The 15997-nt window shown below is 45.9% G+C and overlaps 1 protein-coding gene across 2 annotated transcripts in view; it reads left to right on the forward strand.

Annotated features, from left to right (window-relative positions):
* ALKBH8 (alkB homolog 8, tRNA methyltransferase) overlaps positions 1 to 15997 on the forward strand; it is a 410467-nt gene that overhangs the window by 365063 nt on the left and 29407 nt on the right. For both annotated transcript variants that reach the window (XM_086935245.1, XM_086935246.1), the window contains exon 11: positions 5593 to 5742. In XM_086935245.1, the coding sequence (XP_086791371.1) occupies positions 5593 to 5742 (150 nt within the window). The remainder of the gene's footprint in view (positions 1 to 5592; positions 5743 to 15997) is intronic.

Below are 15997 nucleotides of genomic sequence, written 5' to 3' on the forward strand. Positions count from 1 at the left end.
GCCAGGATTGGCTGCTGCAGCAGGATGGGGCCGCGCGTGGGTGTTGGCTGAGGGCCGCACAGTATGGCCAATCACATATGGCTATAATCAGCCATGTCGTTTGTGATTGGCCATTTCCCTAAACTCAGTAAACTGCAGTGATGTCACCGCGCGTGGCGCACAAGTTCTGCCACACAACAACTAGTGAAGTAGTGATAGTGAAAGTATCATTAGCACAAAGGTAAGAAGAGTGGACCATGTGACTCGTGCGTCGTCGTGACTGTCTTGTGCCTACTACGGATGGACCGCCTGGTGCTTGCTGTAATCTGCGTCGGTGGGAAGACGTCATCTATCGAGTACACTCCGAGAGAGGTTTCATACTAGTAAGTGAAGTTCACGTTTTTACAGTGACTGAAAGGAAAGGTAGCATTAAGCAAGCCTACACAAATTCCACCAAGCACCTGACCTGCAGTCTGTAACTTTAGTATCCCCACTGCTGGTACTACCAGAAATGTATACGAACATACTCTCTCTCCTCAGATATTCAAACTTGAAAAATAAATAATCCGTCCTCGAATATCTGAGCGTATTTCTTTGCCCCGTAATGCAGGCCGAGACGGCGAGACGGTAAGTTTTATTTTCTTTAATTAAACCCCTCCCGCCTCCCCCCCATGGTCCCACGATGACCCCATTTCCACCCTACCCGTCATGCTGGCCGTGACTGTTAATTTGTCACTTGTACATAGATTAAAAAATAAATCCAGCCTGCGTGCTTAGTCTGAAAACCAGGAAGACGTGTGATATTACAATGTGCCAGTTAAATGTTGTTTTCTCTTTTGGATGGAGTCGGTTTTGTTTATCTCGAGGTCGGATCTCGGTAGCACTAGAGTGGGCACACCTCTGTTGCTCTCTGTGTACGTTTGCAGCTTCCACTTGTATCAGACGCACACTTATCTCCCCAAATGATTCATGACTGCTGCTCGCCGGTAATTATAGAATTTTAGAACCGGCATTTCATTGCCCACAATGAGAAACCATCATGATGATTTATTTAGGTAAATAAGTGTGCGCGTTAGTAAATGAGATGTGCTTCTTTTTATTGTCTTTTATGAACCTAGTTTGAACAATGTATAAGTAATGGTCATCTTTTTTTATCTTAATGGAGTGGCTTGACTGCATACCATATTAATAACTACGGAACCTTTGTGCAATACATTCATTTCTCTTTCTTTGGTTGATTTACTCGATTTTCCCCAAAATATTATCACTTGAATTCGCCTGACAGTTAGATCATTTTTTCTTAAAATAAGATTATCGGAGGAGCTGGCTACAGTGCTGAAAGTGTATAATGCAGTTTAAAAAAAAACATATGCAGACACTGGTTTTCGCATTGAAGGCGAGGTTACGTGCCTGCAGGTTTAAAGGTGATAAAGTCGACTCTGTAGACTTTTATGCCATTTTGTTCTTTGCAATTCTTTTCTTATTTTAATATTTCAAGACTTCATGTTCACAATAGATTTTCTTGCTTGCTCAAATTTGCTTTAAAATACTCCATTTACCACTCCTTTTTTCAACATTTTCTCACAGGGAAGTTCTTCAACCCCACCCCAAACCCGCCTTAAGTCAGTCTGGCTCCCTCACAATGCAACACTCATCCCCCAACTTTTACGCCCCACCACTTTCAAATGTCACCAGCCGCCACTGCATTTCACAGAATGGTTGGCATAGATGAATCCACTTTAAATAGCTTCACAGAGTATAGTATACTCCTACACGTCTATATATATATATATATATATATATATGAGCTGAGGGAAGACAATAAGTGCATAAGATATAAAGCTGCAGGCGCGGATTTCACACACTTGGTGTGGGACTGCCCTGGGGTCCGGGCCTTTTGGAGCGAAGTGTTCATTGCATTAGGAGAAATGTTGGAGCTGGCATTGCCAGAAACACCATTAGTTACACCCCTAAGGTATGATAATATACACAAATCTGGTCGCAGATTGTCGGCCGTCGGCCTATTAATAGCGAAGCGAAGGATTGCGATGAGATGGATGCATGGTCCCTTACCCAAGCTGGCAGACTGGCACACAGACCTGGCTTATTGTTCTACACAGTCAGATAATTATAATTCATTAATGCCTGCTAAGTGTCAACCTAAAAATATATGGGTCCCATATCAAGCATACTTGTTTAAGAAAGCTGCAGAGGCTACTACACAAGTAGAGCAAGACAGAGTGGGTGTCGGTTGAAATAACACTTACACTACCAAACTTGTCTAATGATGCATGCGGGGTGCAGTGGGGGTGTACAGGTTGGGGTGGGTGTAGTCATTAAACTGTAACTATATATGATGAGACTACAGGTTGACATTACTGCGTCTCACTTTGCTGCCCCGGAGGACTTGGACATGTTGTATGCACATATGATATTGTATGGTATACAAGCTGCATGCACTGGCGTAGTGTATCTTTTAAACTTATTATGTGTACAGAGGACATTGTATTGTATACATACTGCTTGAACTGCTGTAACGTTTTCAAAAAATGTAAATAAAGTTAAAAAAAATAGTTCAACATTAACAGGATGGACTCGACAAAGAAAAAAGAAAATGGTACAAGTATACACATATACACATTGCCTCGATATGCATAGAGGTACATGCATCATATCTAAAAGAAAATAGGTAGCTTGAAGAGCTTATGCCCCAGGGAGGTGAGCCAGATCACCCTGATGAAAGCCCCTGACCTATCTGGGCCATAGAGTAGGGCTGAAACATGTCGGTATGATATCCTAATACACTCCATATATATTTTTAGCAGTGGCGGCTCCTCCTTGAGGGCGTCGCCCCACTGGTTTTTCGCAGTGCGAGATGGCAGAAGTGCCTGGAGTGCCTGGTTGTCGGTGGGCGGTCCTGTTCGAGGGCAGTGGGGGAGTGGATTTGCCCACTGTTGTGGGTACTGACTGTTTGGTCGGCCCCAGGGCCAACCAACCTAGTCATGCGCACTCTACCTTTTTCTCTATGTAGGCTGCTGCATGCAGCCTACATAGAGAAAATGGCCCGGCTAGGGCGCTCCCCACTGCGCCTTACCAATCACAACGCTGCCATTGCAGCGTTGTGATTGGCTTAGGGCCGGGGAAGGAGGCTGCCTGCTGACTGATTCCTGTAGGAACACCGGGCGGGATCCGATTTCGGCTGCACCACCATTACACCGGCCAGGTGGCCAGGAGCAGAGCAGTAAATAACTTTTTATGTTTTTATTCCCCACCCGCAATCAGTGATTACCCTCGGGCCAGCTGGCAAATCATTCCAGGCATTCGGGAGTGTACAGAAAAGCTGTGTGACTGTCTGCATGTGACTATGTGAGTTCATGTGTGTTTGGAGCACTTTGTGTGTCAATGTGAGTGTAGGACAGCGCGTACTTGGTGCCAGATTTGCTATTGCGTTGCCCCTCGTTGGCGCCGTCGGAGTCACTGAGTACTGTGTGCATGTGCGTGCCAGTACGGGTTTGTGTTGTGTCGGTCGCTGTTTGTCAGCGCTTGCCCGGTCCTGTACAGCACACACACAAGCGCATTTCCAGTAGTACTAACCGCGCGCCCCCTTCCTGGAAGGAGCTCTGCACAGGTGTTGCCTGATGAGAAGGAGGGCAGTAAACAGGCGTTGCTGTGCAGTGAAGGTATAGGGATGGGCTTCCAGTCAGTGAGGCCGTGTGGGCCGGCCCTGGACACCCCAGGGCCTCCCCACAGACGGGCGAGCCAGAGGGTGCGGCCTCAGTTGTCAGAGCAGAGGGCAGAGCCTGCCATGCACACCGTGGAACAGGCAGAGAATGTATACAAAGGCAAGCCTATAGGATAAGAGGGGTAAATAATGGGAAATGTGCAGGAGAGGCTGCAGAAAGAGACATATACAAAAGGGAGTTCAGAAAGAGAATATGTAGATGAGACAATGCTGAGAAAGGAAAGAGAAGGGTGGAGCGGGGGCAATATAAAGAGGAGTGGAGTGTGCCGATGTAGAGGGTGAGTAGAAGAGCTAACCATGAGTAGGGGTTGACACTTATACACTGGTCATGTGTAGGGGAGGTGGTGGCAAAGGTGGCATTGGTATGAAAGGTTTCTCCGCTTTGCGTTGCAAAAGGTCTTATTTTATGATGAACTTTCATAGGACCTGCAGCTACAATATATAATGTGGTTCTAAAGCTGAAATATAACGAAAGTGGGTACGATGAACCCACTGAGAGCGAAGCCCTGCGCCCCTCGGATCTCCATACCCCTTCCTTGGCTTCTGATCCGATTACAGTCACAACTCCTTGCTTCCTTTCACCTCGTGTGTGCCTCGGAACAAGATGGCAGCGTGCTGGCATCCCTCTTCTCAGTTCACTTGCACTCACGATATGGCACACACATAGAAAAGTAAATTTTGCATTGCGTATGGATATCGGCTGTCTAAATATTTGGCATTGAATGTAATTTATATGGACAAAACTTGCAATCGCTGTATATAATTATCACATTAATATCGTGTTCTGTGTTAGGTGTGAAATGCAAGTTTTTATTTATGTATCTGCGTGGCAGGAGATATAAGGTCAGGCATGTCCACAAAGTGCATTTGTTACACCCAATAGCCCCTTAGGTCTGAATACATAGTTACAACAAAACATTTGTGCCACTATACTGCAATGTCAATGGTTTGTCAGTTTGTGTTTCTGATATTAAAAACCCGGACACAAATTAGCTTGTCTGTAGGTATGTAGCAGCAGAAATGGTTATTGTCAAATTGGTTTTGGGAAGACTGAGTCAGCCTAGCAGTGATTCAAACATCTAACTCACTGATCACTGCAACTTTCGCTCAACCCCCTGAGCTAACGGGTGGTGCATGCTTTTTGCCCTTAGTTTCACTCTTTTCAGTTCAGCAGGTGCATGCATGGTTGCACAAAAGTGGCAGGAGAGGATGCACACATTGCTTTCTCAAATATGCTTGAGAATGCACCATTTGCATCCACTTTTTTCAAAATTTGCTCATGGGACTTCCCGAATCCGCCCCGCTTGTCCGCCACCGAGCACTTATCCCAAACCTTTACACCTCACCACTTTCCACTTTCAAATGTCACCAGCCACCACTGATTTTTAGTTCTAACATTACGACTACTCCACTAACAAAGAGATTCCTCTAAGTAAACGGTAGGATTTTTAATCTTTATGCCCCCTGGTCTTTTCTTTTAAGTTGTCCCTGGGAGACGGTCAAGCCCACCCTCACCTTTAGGAGACAGGGTGAACCTGATGATGAAGCATGACACTACTAGAGTGTGTGGGGGTTATTTAAAGAAAATGAACCCTTTTTGCTTTCCTGCTACTATTAAGGTGGTGCCCCACTTGAGAATACCATTGACCAGCTCTCTGTATAAAAAAATCTTAGGAGGAATACTCTCTGCGTAAATGAACTAATTAGGGAGGACCTATCCCTCCTTGTTTCCTTCCATAAGGTGGAAGAGCCTCTCTACCATCCAAACCTGAGAGAGGGACCACCCCTCCCTCTCCCAGATGCTAATATAGAAACTACAAGTAATTAACCATGGCTCCTCCTTGTAGCCTAATTCTGTCCTTCTCCTACAGGTGGGGTGCGACCGCAGTAAAAACCTTGTGGATATTTGCAGTGAGAAGAACTTCGAGGCCTTTGTATGCGATGCTTTGTCGGTGCCACTGAGAAGTTTTTTATTTGATGCGGTTATCTCCATTGCCGTAATCCACCACTTCTCCACTGAGGTAAGGGTTGTGACTTGTGAGAGCCTATAAAAATAAAGGTGATGTTGCAAATTCTTCCTAAGGCTTTACTGTTGCTTCAACTCACGTTATTAAGCATCTGCTGCACTCATTGTGTTGAGTAGGACCCTGTATTGTATTGTATTGCAGAATTTATATGTGGTGGGGCGTTGATGCACGTGCCTACATGATTAGCATGCTACACCATTTAAGGTGTGTGGTTGAACGAATGTTTTTATTTTGATCCTATGTTGTTCGTATTTTCATATCATGTGTGATGACCACCGAGGTGCAGTTATCGTATTATGGGACGCAGCGCTTAGCTGTGGTCTTACAACATGCATTTGGCTGCCCCAGGTGTATGCTGATTGCCTACAATTTGGCTTCTGCGTGTGTACAAGTTGCGCATTGATCATTACATTACAACAGCTGTGTTGATTTAGGTGCACTGTGATCATGTGCTAAATTGTCAGAGGTTGACGTAACAAATCCCTCAAAGTGGAGGAAACAAACCCGTACTGCTCTTATGTTTTGAGTTTGATATCTTTACATTTCGATTTTCTTTCATTTATAAGAAACTTTGGATGCGCGGTAAGATGAAGAGGCTTTTACGTAAATAATATTATTGCCTATTTGTCTTCCTCTCTGAAGGCGACAGCCGATATGCTGACTGTTTTTTCATAAAAGGGCAAACAGATGGCCTTTGGCCTCACGTTTCAAGATGTCACCGGGAGCTCTCAATGTCAATACTGCAAAATAAGAAAAAAAAGTCTCTCTCTCCCCTCTTCTCTTCATCCTCTTCCTCATTATGTATTTTTTACATAATGCCTATCCTAATGGCTAGGGCGGTCGACCACGAATCTGAGGAACTGGGTTCGAGTCTCAGCAACGACGCTGAACATCCTGTGATTCTGGGCAAATCACTTAATCTTCTTGTGCCTAACAAAAAAAGAAAAAATGAATGTCTCCTCATGTAACACGACTGGTGCTATGTAAAGGGCTTTGATACCCGATACCTTCGGGTCAAGTTTGCGCTGTATGCAACTCTTTAAAATAAAAAATACATGTGTATGTTTAGTCATGCACCTTAAAAAGGTGATTTTCATTCAGGAAATGGTCATTGAAAATAATAAGTGAAATAATGGATCATAATGTTTGGTAAAATGAAGAGAACCGAGATTAACAATGCACAATTCTATAGTAAAAACACACTTTGCGTTGTTCAATACATTTTATTTGGTAGAAAGGAGATTATTGAAGCTGTTGTCTTCAAGATGCAATTAATAATAATCGCTGCTTGGAATTGTAATATTTAGCTTTTCTTAAACGTTCATGAATGGATTATTCACAAAACAATGGACAGTGGCCACTGTAATCCTGTGGCTGTAACATTTACTGTATAATTGTGGATTTGCTTTTATGATGCCTAAATTGCAGATTTCAGCAAAAAGAACAATAGTTACTTACCTGTAAACAGGTGGTTCTCCAGTATTGGTGTCTTTCATAGATTCACATGCCTGAATCATTCCCCGTCGTCGGAGTAGGAGTCTCACGGTATATAAAAAAAGCAATAAAATGCCATAAAATATATAGCATATCATAGAAATACCAAACCAGGAAGTAAGTAGCCCCAGCTACAGTAGAAAAAACTTCCACTTTCGTGACTATCTAGGTCATTATGTGTTAGTCCAAATTGCAGCCAATCAGGCGACAGCACCCACCAGAATGTTCTCCCCAGAGGCTCAGGCTCTCAGATTTTCCCGCACAGGAGTGAAGTCCCATGCTATAAGAGAGAGTCTCTGGGGGAAGGCGGGCGGGTTGCATGTGAATCTATGAAAGACACCAATACTGGAGAACCACCTGTTTACAGGTAAGTAACTATTGTTCTTCTCCAGTATTAGGGGTGTCTTTCATAGATTCACATGCCTGAATCAGAATAGTAAGCAGTACTCACATTAAAACGCTCGCAGACGTCAGAATATCATGTATGCATATAACCAAATATATATCTATGTATACAGTAAAGGAGACATGCACAACAGTAATTACATGTTCTGAGTAAACGTCTAAGAGCAGAAATGAGGAGGTGGAAACAGAGGCTCACCTTATTTGAAAAGATTGCGAAGCACTGCTCTCCCCACTGACGCATCTGCATCATCTGCCGAGTCCAGACAGTAGTGTCTAGTAAAGGTGTGCCTGCTAGACCACGTGGCAGCTCTGCAGATCTGTCGAAGCGGCACACCAGCAAAAAGGGCAGTGGAAGAGCTAACTGCCCTGGTAGAATGTGCTCTTGGCAAGGTTTGCAAGGGCCTACCGGCCTGTTGGTGACAAAGTCCAATCGTACAGGAAACCCATCTAGCAATGGTCTGTTTTGAAACAGCACAACCCCGGCGCTGCTGGCCATAGGCCACGAACAGTTGGTCTGTCTTGCGGGTGGCCGAAGTTCTGGAGAGGTAAAATCGAAGGCATCTTCTAATGTCTAAAGAATGCAGTGCTTTCTCAGCCGTAGATTGTGGGTTAGGAAAGAATGTTTTAAGGACAACGGGTTCATTAAGGTGAAAGTCCAGTGGTACTTTAGGCATGTATGTGGGATTAGTGCGCAATACCACTGAGTCCGTGGTGAATTGAAGAAAAGGTGCCTTAGATGTAAATGCCTGAATATCGCTGACCCTCCTAGCAGATGTCAAAGCCAGGAGCAACGATACCTTCCATGTCAGAAATTTCAGGTCCACCTTATGAATCGGCTCAAAGGGGTGTCGCATGAGCTGGGAAAGGACGATGTTCAGATGCCATGCCGGAGGAGGTTTCCGGATTGGCGGAAACATGCGAAATAAGCCCTTGAAAAATTGTTGGATGATCCGTACAGAGAACAGAGAGTTTGATCCATCTTGGCGAAACCTAGAGATGGCTGCTAGGAAGACCTTAAGAGTCGAGTGCGCCAAACCCAGTCTGGCTAGATGCAGAAAGAAAGGAAGGATCTGTTCTGGTGTTGCTTGAATGGGATGTAAGTCATTAGCTTGGCACCATGCACAAAACCTCTTCCACTTAAGTTTGTATGTCTTGATCGTGGATGGAGCCCTGGCTTTTGCGAGCACCTCCTGACAATCTTGTGGAATATTTAGGTGTGCAAATTCCATGTGTTGAGGAGCCAAGCTGACAATTTCAGCGAGTTCGGGTCCGGATGGTATACCCTGCCTTGCTGGGTGGAAAGAAGCTGCGGAATGCGTGGTAGTGGAACAGGGTTGCATTCCGAGAGAAGGAGTAGTTCGGGGAACCAGTATTGTCTGGGCCATCGAGGAGCAATCAGGATCAACCGGCATGGTTGTTTCTTCATTTTCCTGATAACTTTCGGGATCAGAGGTATCGGTGGAAAGGCGTACGCGAAGATCTGATTCCAGTTCAGCGAAAGGGCATCCCCGCACGAGTCCTTGTGGGGAACCCAGCTTGCAAAGAATGGGCATTTCCGGTTCTGGAAGGTTGCAAACAAGTCCAAGTCCGGATGCCCCCACATCTGAAAGATGCGACGCAGAGATGGGAGATGGAGTTCCCACTCGTGAGTGCAGCCCCCGGACCTGCTGAGAGAGTCCGCCAAAACATTTGCGATCCCCGGAACGTGGATCGCTGACAGATGAATATCGTGAGTCAAGGCCCAACTCCATATTTCTTGCGCTTGTTGAGATAGTCGGACTGATCTGGTCCCGCCCTGTTTGTTTAGATAATACATGCCGGTGGTGTTGTCTGTCCGTATCAAGACTGTGGCACCTTGCAGAGTCGCTTGAAAGGACTTCAGGGCTAAAAATATGGCGTGTAACTCTAACCGGTTGATGTGCCATTTCATTTGGACCTGGTTCCACTTCCCGCTGACCGTCATGCCTTGGAGGTGTGCACCCCAGCCTGTCATGGATGCATCGGTCGTCACTATGAACCTGGGAACTTCCGTTAGCATGGAGCATCCCACTTGTAGGTTGGATCGGTGGGTCCACCATGCGATTGCTTGTCGCATGCGAGGTGTAATGTGGAGGATATCTTCGAAAGATCCTGTGGCTTGGATCCATTGGCGGCTGAGTTCCTCCTGTAAGGGTCTCATCCGAAGACGGCAGTTGGGAGTGAGCAGAATGCAGGAAGAAAGCATTCCGAGGAATGACTTGAATATGCGTACTGAAACGAACTTTCTTAGTGACAATGTCCTCGCGAATCTTAGAATTTTGACTTGTCTTTCTTCTGAAATGAATACTAGGGCAAGGTTGGTGTCCAGTGTCGCTCCTAAGAAGTCCTTTCTCGTTGTAGGTGTGAGGCAAGACTTCTCGAAGTTGATTGAGAAACCTAGGTTCTGCATTACCGACAAAGTTTTTTGGACGTGATCTCGAGCCGTGTCGAAAGAACTGGCCTTGATAAGGCAGTCGTCCAGGTATGGATAAATTTGGATCGATTGCAACCGAAGATGGGCTGCCACTGGGGCCAGCATCTTCGTAAACACTCTGGGGGCTGAACGCAGGCCAAATGGGAGGACCTTGAACTGGAAGTCCCTGCCAGCCACTCTGAACCTGAGAAACTTCCGATGCCGTGGGAAAATCGGTACGTGGAAGTATGCATCTTGAAGGTCGAGTGTTGCCAAAAACTCTCCCGTCGAAAGAAATTGGAGGATCTCCTGAAGTGTTAGCATCCTGAATGTGAGTTTCTTCAGAAACTTGTTTAATGCTCGCAAGTCGAGGATGGGGCGCCACTCTCCTGACTTCTTGCGAACAAGGAAAAATCTTGAGTAAAAGCCTCGTCCCCTCTGATGATGAGGCACTCTTTCGATTGCCCCTTTCCGGATCATGGTGTTGATCTGGACGAATAGTTCCTTGAGGTGCGCTGGATCGGGTCCTCTTGGGGGGCAATTTGGGGGGATTTTTACGAATTCTAAAATGTGTCCTCTGGCCACTACATCCAGGACCCATTTGTCTGTAGTAATTTTGGACCAATTTAAGTAATGCTGGGATATTTGACCTCCAATTTGGTTCGGGTTGGGACAGAGTGATGGCAGGATGCGTTCCTCATTTCTTGTTGTCTCTTCCTCGATAATTAGATTTTCCTCGAGGTTGAGAGTAATTTCCTCTCTTCTGTCCATAGGTTTGTTGCCGGTAAGGCTGAAATCTTTGGTTTCCCTGGGTGGAGGAATAAGAGCGTTGTTGGGCGTATCCTCCTCTATTATTGAAATTGCCCCTTCCTCTTGTGCCACGAAAGGAAGATTTCCGGTACTGAAGGGTACCCAGTGAACGCGCTGTTTCCGTGTCTTTCTTTATTGCCTCCAGGGCCTCATCAACATGCTTGCCGAATAGTGACTCTCCATCAAAAGGCATGTCAATGATTCTGTTTTGAACCTCCTGCCTAAAGGAGGTTGCTCGTAACCATCCCTGCCGTCTTAAAACAGTTGCACCCGCAAGCTGTCGAAAAGCAGTGGCAGCAACGTCCACAGCAGCGTCAATCATCTCCGAGGAGACACACTCTCCTTCCTGAAGGATTTTCTTGGCCTCAGTGCGATCCGGCTCGGGGAGCTTGTTTACGTACGGTGAGATGTCTGACCACATCTGTCTATCATATCTCCCCAAAATGGCGAGGGAGTTTGCGGCTCTGACGGTTGTGGCTGCAATGGTAGAAACCTTCTTGCCAATGGAATCAAGGCGTCTCCCATCCTTGTCTGGAGGGACAGAGACCTGAGACGTAGGGTTGGAAGATCTCTTCTGCGCTGCCTGTGCCACCACAGAATCGGCTTTAGCTTGCCCGACAAGGCAAGCTGGAGAAGTAGCAGGCGCCCTATATTTTTTATCTACTCGAGGGAGCACTGCTGGTAAGGAATTCGGCTTGGCCATGATTTTAAGGCCCTCCTTCCAGATGAAATCTATAATTGGAATGGTCCAACTCTGCTTGTGAGGGGTAGATTTAAAATCATACAAAAAGCAGTCTTCTTGTTTAGCTTCCATGGTTATTAGAAACCTCCTAGTCGCTCTTTCCATGATCCTGTGAAATGAGGCAATGTCCACGGGTGGTGACTCAGAAGCAGAAGGCTCCGCCGGAGAGGGTGTGTTCGCATTGTAATCCTCATACTCCGACGATTCAGAGGTTTCATTCAGCTCTCCTTCTTCCTGATCATCCTGTTCCGAAAGCTCCTCCTCTCGTGGCTGAGGAGATGAAATCGGTGACGTATGCAACGTTGAGCGACTGTCCTCCAACGCATTAGAAGCCCTTGGTCTTGTACGCGGAGAGAGGGAAGGCCTTCCCTGCGGCAAAGGTGTAGACATCACTGAGTCACCTGACTCAGAAGGCGGGAAACGTCTATAATAGTCACTGAGCATGTACTGTAAGTTGCGGAATAGCTCCTCAGGCAGTTGCCTATCAGTGTCAGGTCCTTCAGCACGCGGAGCAGGCTGAACGGCCTCCATGTCATCCTCAACATCCTCCTGAACTTTAATATGGAGTTCGGATGGACTCCTAGCTGGCCCAAAGTTTTCGCCCTCATAGTATTCTTCTTCATCGGAATCCAAGAGCTTGTCAGGCACCACGATGGTAGTAGAAATAGAGTCCACAGTAGCTCTCTTTTTTAATAAAGTAGCCGTGGTCGCAGGAGATGGCAATGGAATCCCTGCCGTTTGTGCGGACCAAACCTGCAAAGTAGTGCAGCTTGAAAGAGGCGGCGTGAACGGGACGCCTGTATGCTGTTGACAGTGCTGTCCCGCCGACGGAATCGTCGTCGACGGGGTCGTCGACGGGGTCGTAGACAGTAGCTTTGTCGACGAGTGCCTTGCCGTCGACGATGATCTTTTCGTCGACGAGGTCGTCGACGGTGGTGTCGTCGTCGAGGCCGTCGCCAGTGGTGTCGTCGTCGAGGCCGTCGACGGTAGTGTCGTCGTCGAGGCCGTCGACGGTAGTGTCGTCGTCGAGGCCGTCGACGGTAGCCTCGTCGTCGAGGCCGTCGACGGTATCTTCGTCGTCGAGGCCGTCGACAGTGGTTTCGTCGTTGAGGCCGTCGACGGTAGTGACGTCGTCGAAGGTGGCTTCGCTGTCGACGATGATCTTCTCGTCGACGAGGCCGTCGACGGTGGTGTCGTCGTCGAGGCCGTCGACTGTAGTGCCGTCGCCGGGGCCGTCGACGGTGGTTTTGTTTTCGTCGACGATGGCAATTTCTTAGATGAAGAGGACAAAATCGCCGGCGGCACCTTGGCCATCGTCGTCGGGGCAACTGCCGACGACGAGATAGGCCTAATCTGGACATGAACCAGTGTGGGCGAAGAAGCTGAAGACATGACAAGTGTAGGCTTCGGTGAGGAGAAAGTCATAGTGCAGGTGGTAGAAGTGGCCACGTGAGAAGAAACACAGTCCTTCCTTGACGTTGAAATTGTCAATAATGGCAATTGAGGAGGCACAGATTTAGAAGATTTCTTAGGCACTGCCTTAGTCCCAGACTTCTTAGAAGGCGTAGAATCCCCTTTGGAAAGTGGGATAACTTTACTTGAAGAACTAGGCCCAGGAGCATCCAGGGAGGATTTAGACTTCTTAACCCCCTTCGCTCTCAGAGATGAAACATCAGTTTCAGCCTTCCTCTTAGTTGATAGAAATGAAGAGCCGGAACCCAAACTTCCTACCTCAGAGATAGGGTCATCCTTGTTCCTTAGTCTATTGAGCCACAATAGAAGGCGCCCTTCTCTATCCTTGATGGTCTTGGAGGGGAAAGTCCGGCAGATCTTGCACTCCTTCACCACATGATCCGGATAAAGACAATACAAACACTTCTTGTGGGGGTCCTCCTTGAAAAGTCTTGACTTCCCACAAGAGTCACAGGCTCTAAACAGGGATTTAGATGAAGACATCTGGGAAAGTTGAAGAATTTAGAGATATAGAAGAAAAAACTGAGCAGAGCTCAGGGAGACTCCCTTCACACAACGTGCGGTAGAAAATCTGAGAGCCTGAGCCTCTGGGGAGAACATTCTGGTGGGTGCTGTCGCCTGATTGGCTGCAATTTGGACTAACACATAATGACCTAGATAGTCACGAAAGTGGAAGTTTTTTCTACTGTAGCTGGGGCTACTTACTTCCTGGTTTGGTATTTCTATGATATGCTATATATTTTATGGCATGTTATTGCTTTTTTTATATACCGTGAGACTCCTACTCCGACGACGGGGAATGATTCAGGCATGTGAATCTATGAAAGACACCCCTAATACTGGAGAATGTTGTTTACAGATGAAAAGGATCAAAATAATACTGGCATATAATGTGCTACATGATGTCACATTATTAGCCCTTCCTGCTGCATAAACCTTAAGGCCTTGACAGGTGTAAAGCTCTATAAAGTGGGTTGAGGCTGTGATTTTGATAATTAAATCCATATTTCATAAATCGTTTTGAAGTACAATACACTGAAAACTCACCCAAATATGATTTTTTAATTGTGAGAGCTGAGCTGAAGCAAGCTGAAACAAATGCAGGGGTTCATTTCTGTGATTCTAAAAGGTGCCTCACAGGTGAATACCTTTTGCAAACATCAGCAGTAACAAGTTCTGTTACCTGTAGCATAAAACAGCATCTTGCATGTCGATCAACATGCATTATTGATGTGATTCAACACCAAAGCTGTAAAAAACATTACGTGGGCCAAACAGTGGATGACCTCTGTACACAATACATGAGGAATCACCCCTGCCCCAAACCCTCTCAACGTTGTCATAAAGTCCAGAAACTGATATCGTAATATTACACAAAGGAAGTGGGGGACAAATAATTTTCCCCACAGCACTGAACTTCTCAGGTTATGAAAAAAGAAGAAAGTAACATCTTGGAGGCATGTTGCAACGGTTGAAACAGGGTCTAGTTTTTACCACATAGTGCCCCAGGCCCATTCTGCCCCACACCTGAAGCATGAGACCCTCATGTAGGCCCCACCAGTCAGCACACAGAAATCTGTTCCATTGACTATACTGTTTCAACTGTTCTCAAACCATGGTGGGCCCAATGCCTCTCTGCTAACACTATAAGATATCTCCTCTGCGACACGCACAAAGCTTCAGCTCGGTCCTTTTTGATAAACAGGCCACCGAGCCCCCCACTCCTTTGTTGTGTGCGAAGTGCACTTCTCTTCTTACACTCATGATACCGCAGGAATAGGGGACATCTTGAACTAAGAGGAACATGATGGGGTAGAATGTGGTGGGGGCCTATGGCAATATTTTTATTCCTTCTAATTATTGTATTTTTGCTAGCTTTAATGTAACTAAAACATGCTGCATGGTGTGAGAATATGACCTATACCTTTCTAAATGTTCTGCTTTCTTAAAAAGTTCCTGAGAACTGGACGCAAACAATGTAGGTGTCACTTCTGTGTTCCTAATATTTCCGAGAGGTGGCCAAAGGTCTGCGGTCAATAGTTCCTCATTTAAAGAGTATAAATGATCTGCCCTTCAGTCCATTCGACGGACTAACTCTCATAAGTGACCCCTTGGGTCATGACGCATGTGTATGTGCCCCCTCAGCCATCAATCTTTGGCTAAGGCTATAATGCTTATTGTATTTTAAAATTGTCTCTTTCTCTCGTCTCTGCTTTGCCATTGATTTAAAATATATTTGCATTGCATGAGTTTGTACTTCATTCCAAAAATGTGTCTTTAAGTGCCCAGTCTTTGCTAAGAATTCATAATTATATCAAAGTGTACCTTTACATTTCTTGTTAAAACATTTTTTAATACATTCTAAACAATCTTGATTCAGTTCCAGTCTCTCACACTTGTATTTTCTTGTTTAAGATATAGCACCCCTGCAAATGAAGTTGGTGCATCTTCCCTCTCCCCCCACCCCCGCCCCGCACCCTCCCCGCACCCTCCCCAAGAGAGGAAAATCACACCCTTTAACACAGTCCTGTCTTGCCTTGTCAAAGGCAAGCTCTTTGCCGGAGCCAAGATCATCCTTAATAGAAGTATACCTATTATCGAAAGAAGAACACTAGTTTTTATCCCTTAACCTTCTCCGACTTCTCCACTTCACTGTGTCTTAAGAAACAATTACAAATGTATAATCCATTTCCCCAAAATAGTGTTCCACCGGGTGAGGGAGGGATAAAGGAAAAGAAGGGCGGAAGGGCAGCTTGTATATATTTGTCTGAACCACGTCGCAGCCTCTTCAAAGCTTTTTTATATTTTTGTAACAGTTTTAAAAAACTGACAGAAACAAATCACATCGAACTGCAATCTACCAGGACAACATAGGTTGTCAGAGGTCTGATTTT

The sequence above is a fragment of the Lissotriton vulgaris genome, chromosome 8, assembly GCF_964263255.1.
Source record: "Lissotriton vulgaris chromosome 8, aLisVul1.2, whole genome shotgun sequence".
Taxonomy (NCBI): domain Eukaryota; kingdom Metazoa; phylum Chordata; class Amphibia; order Caudata; family Salamandridae; genus Lissotriton; species Lissotriton vulgaris.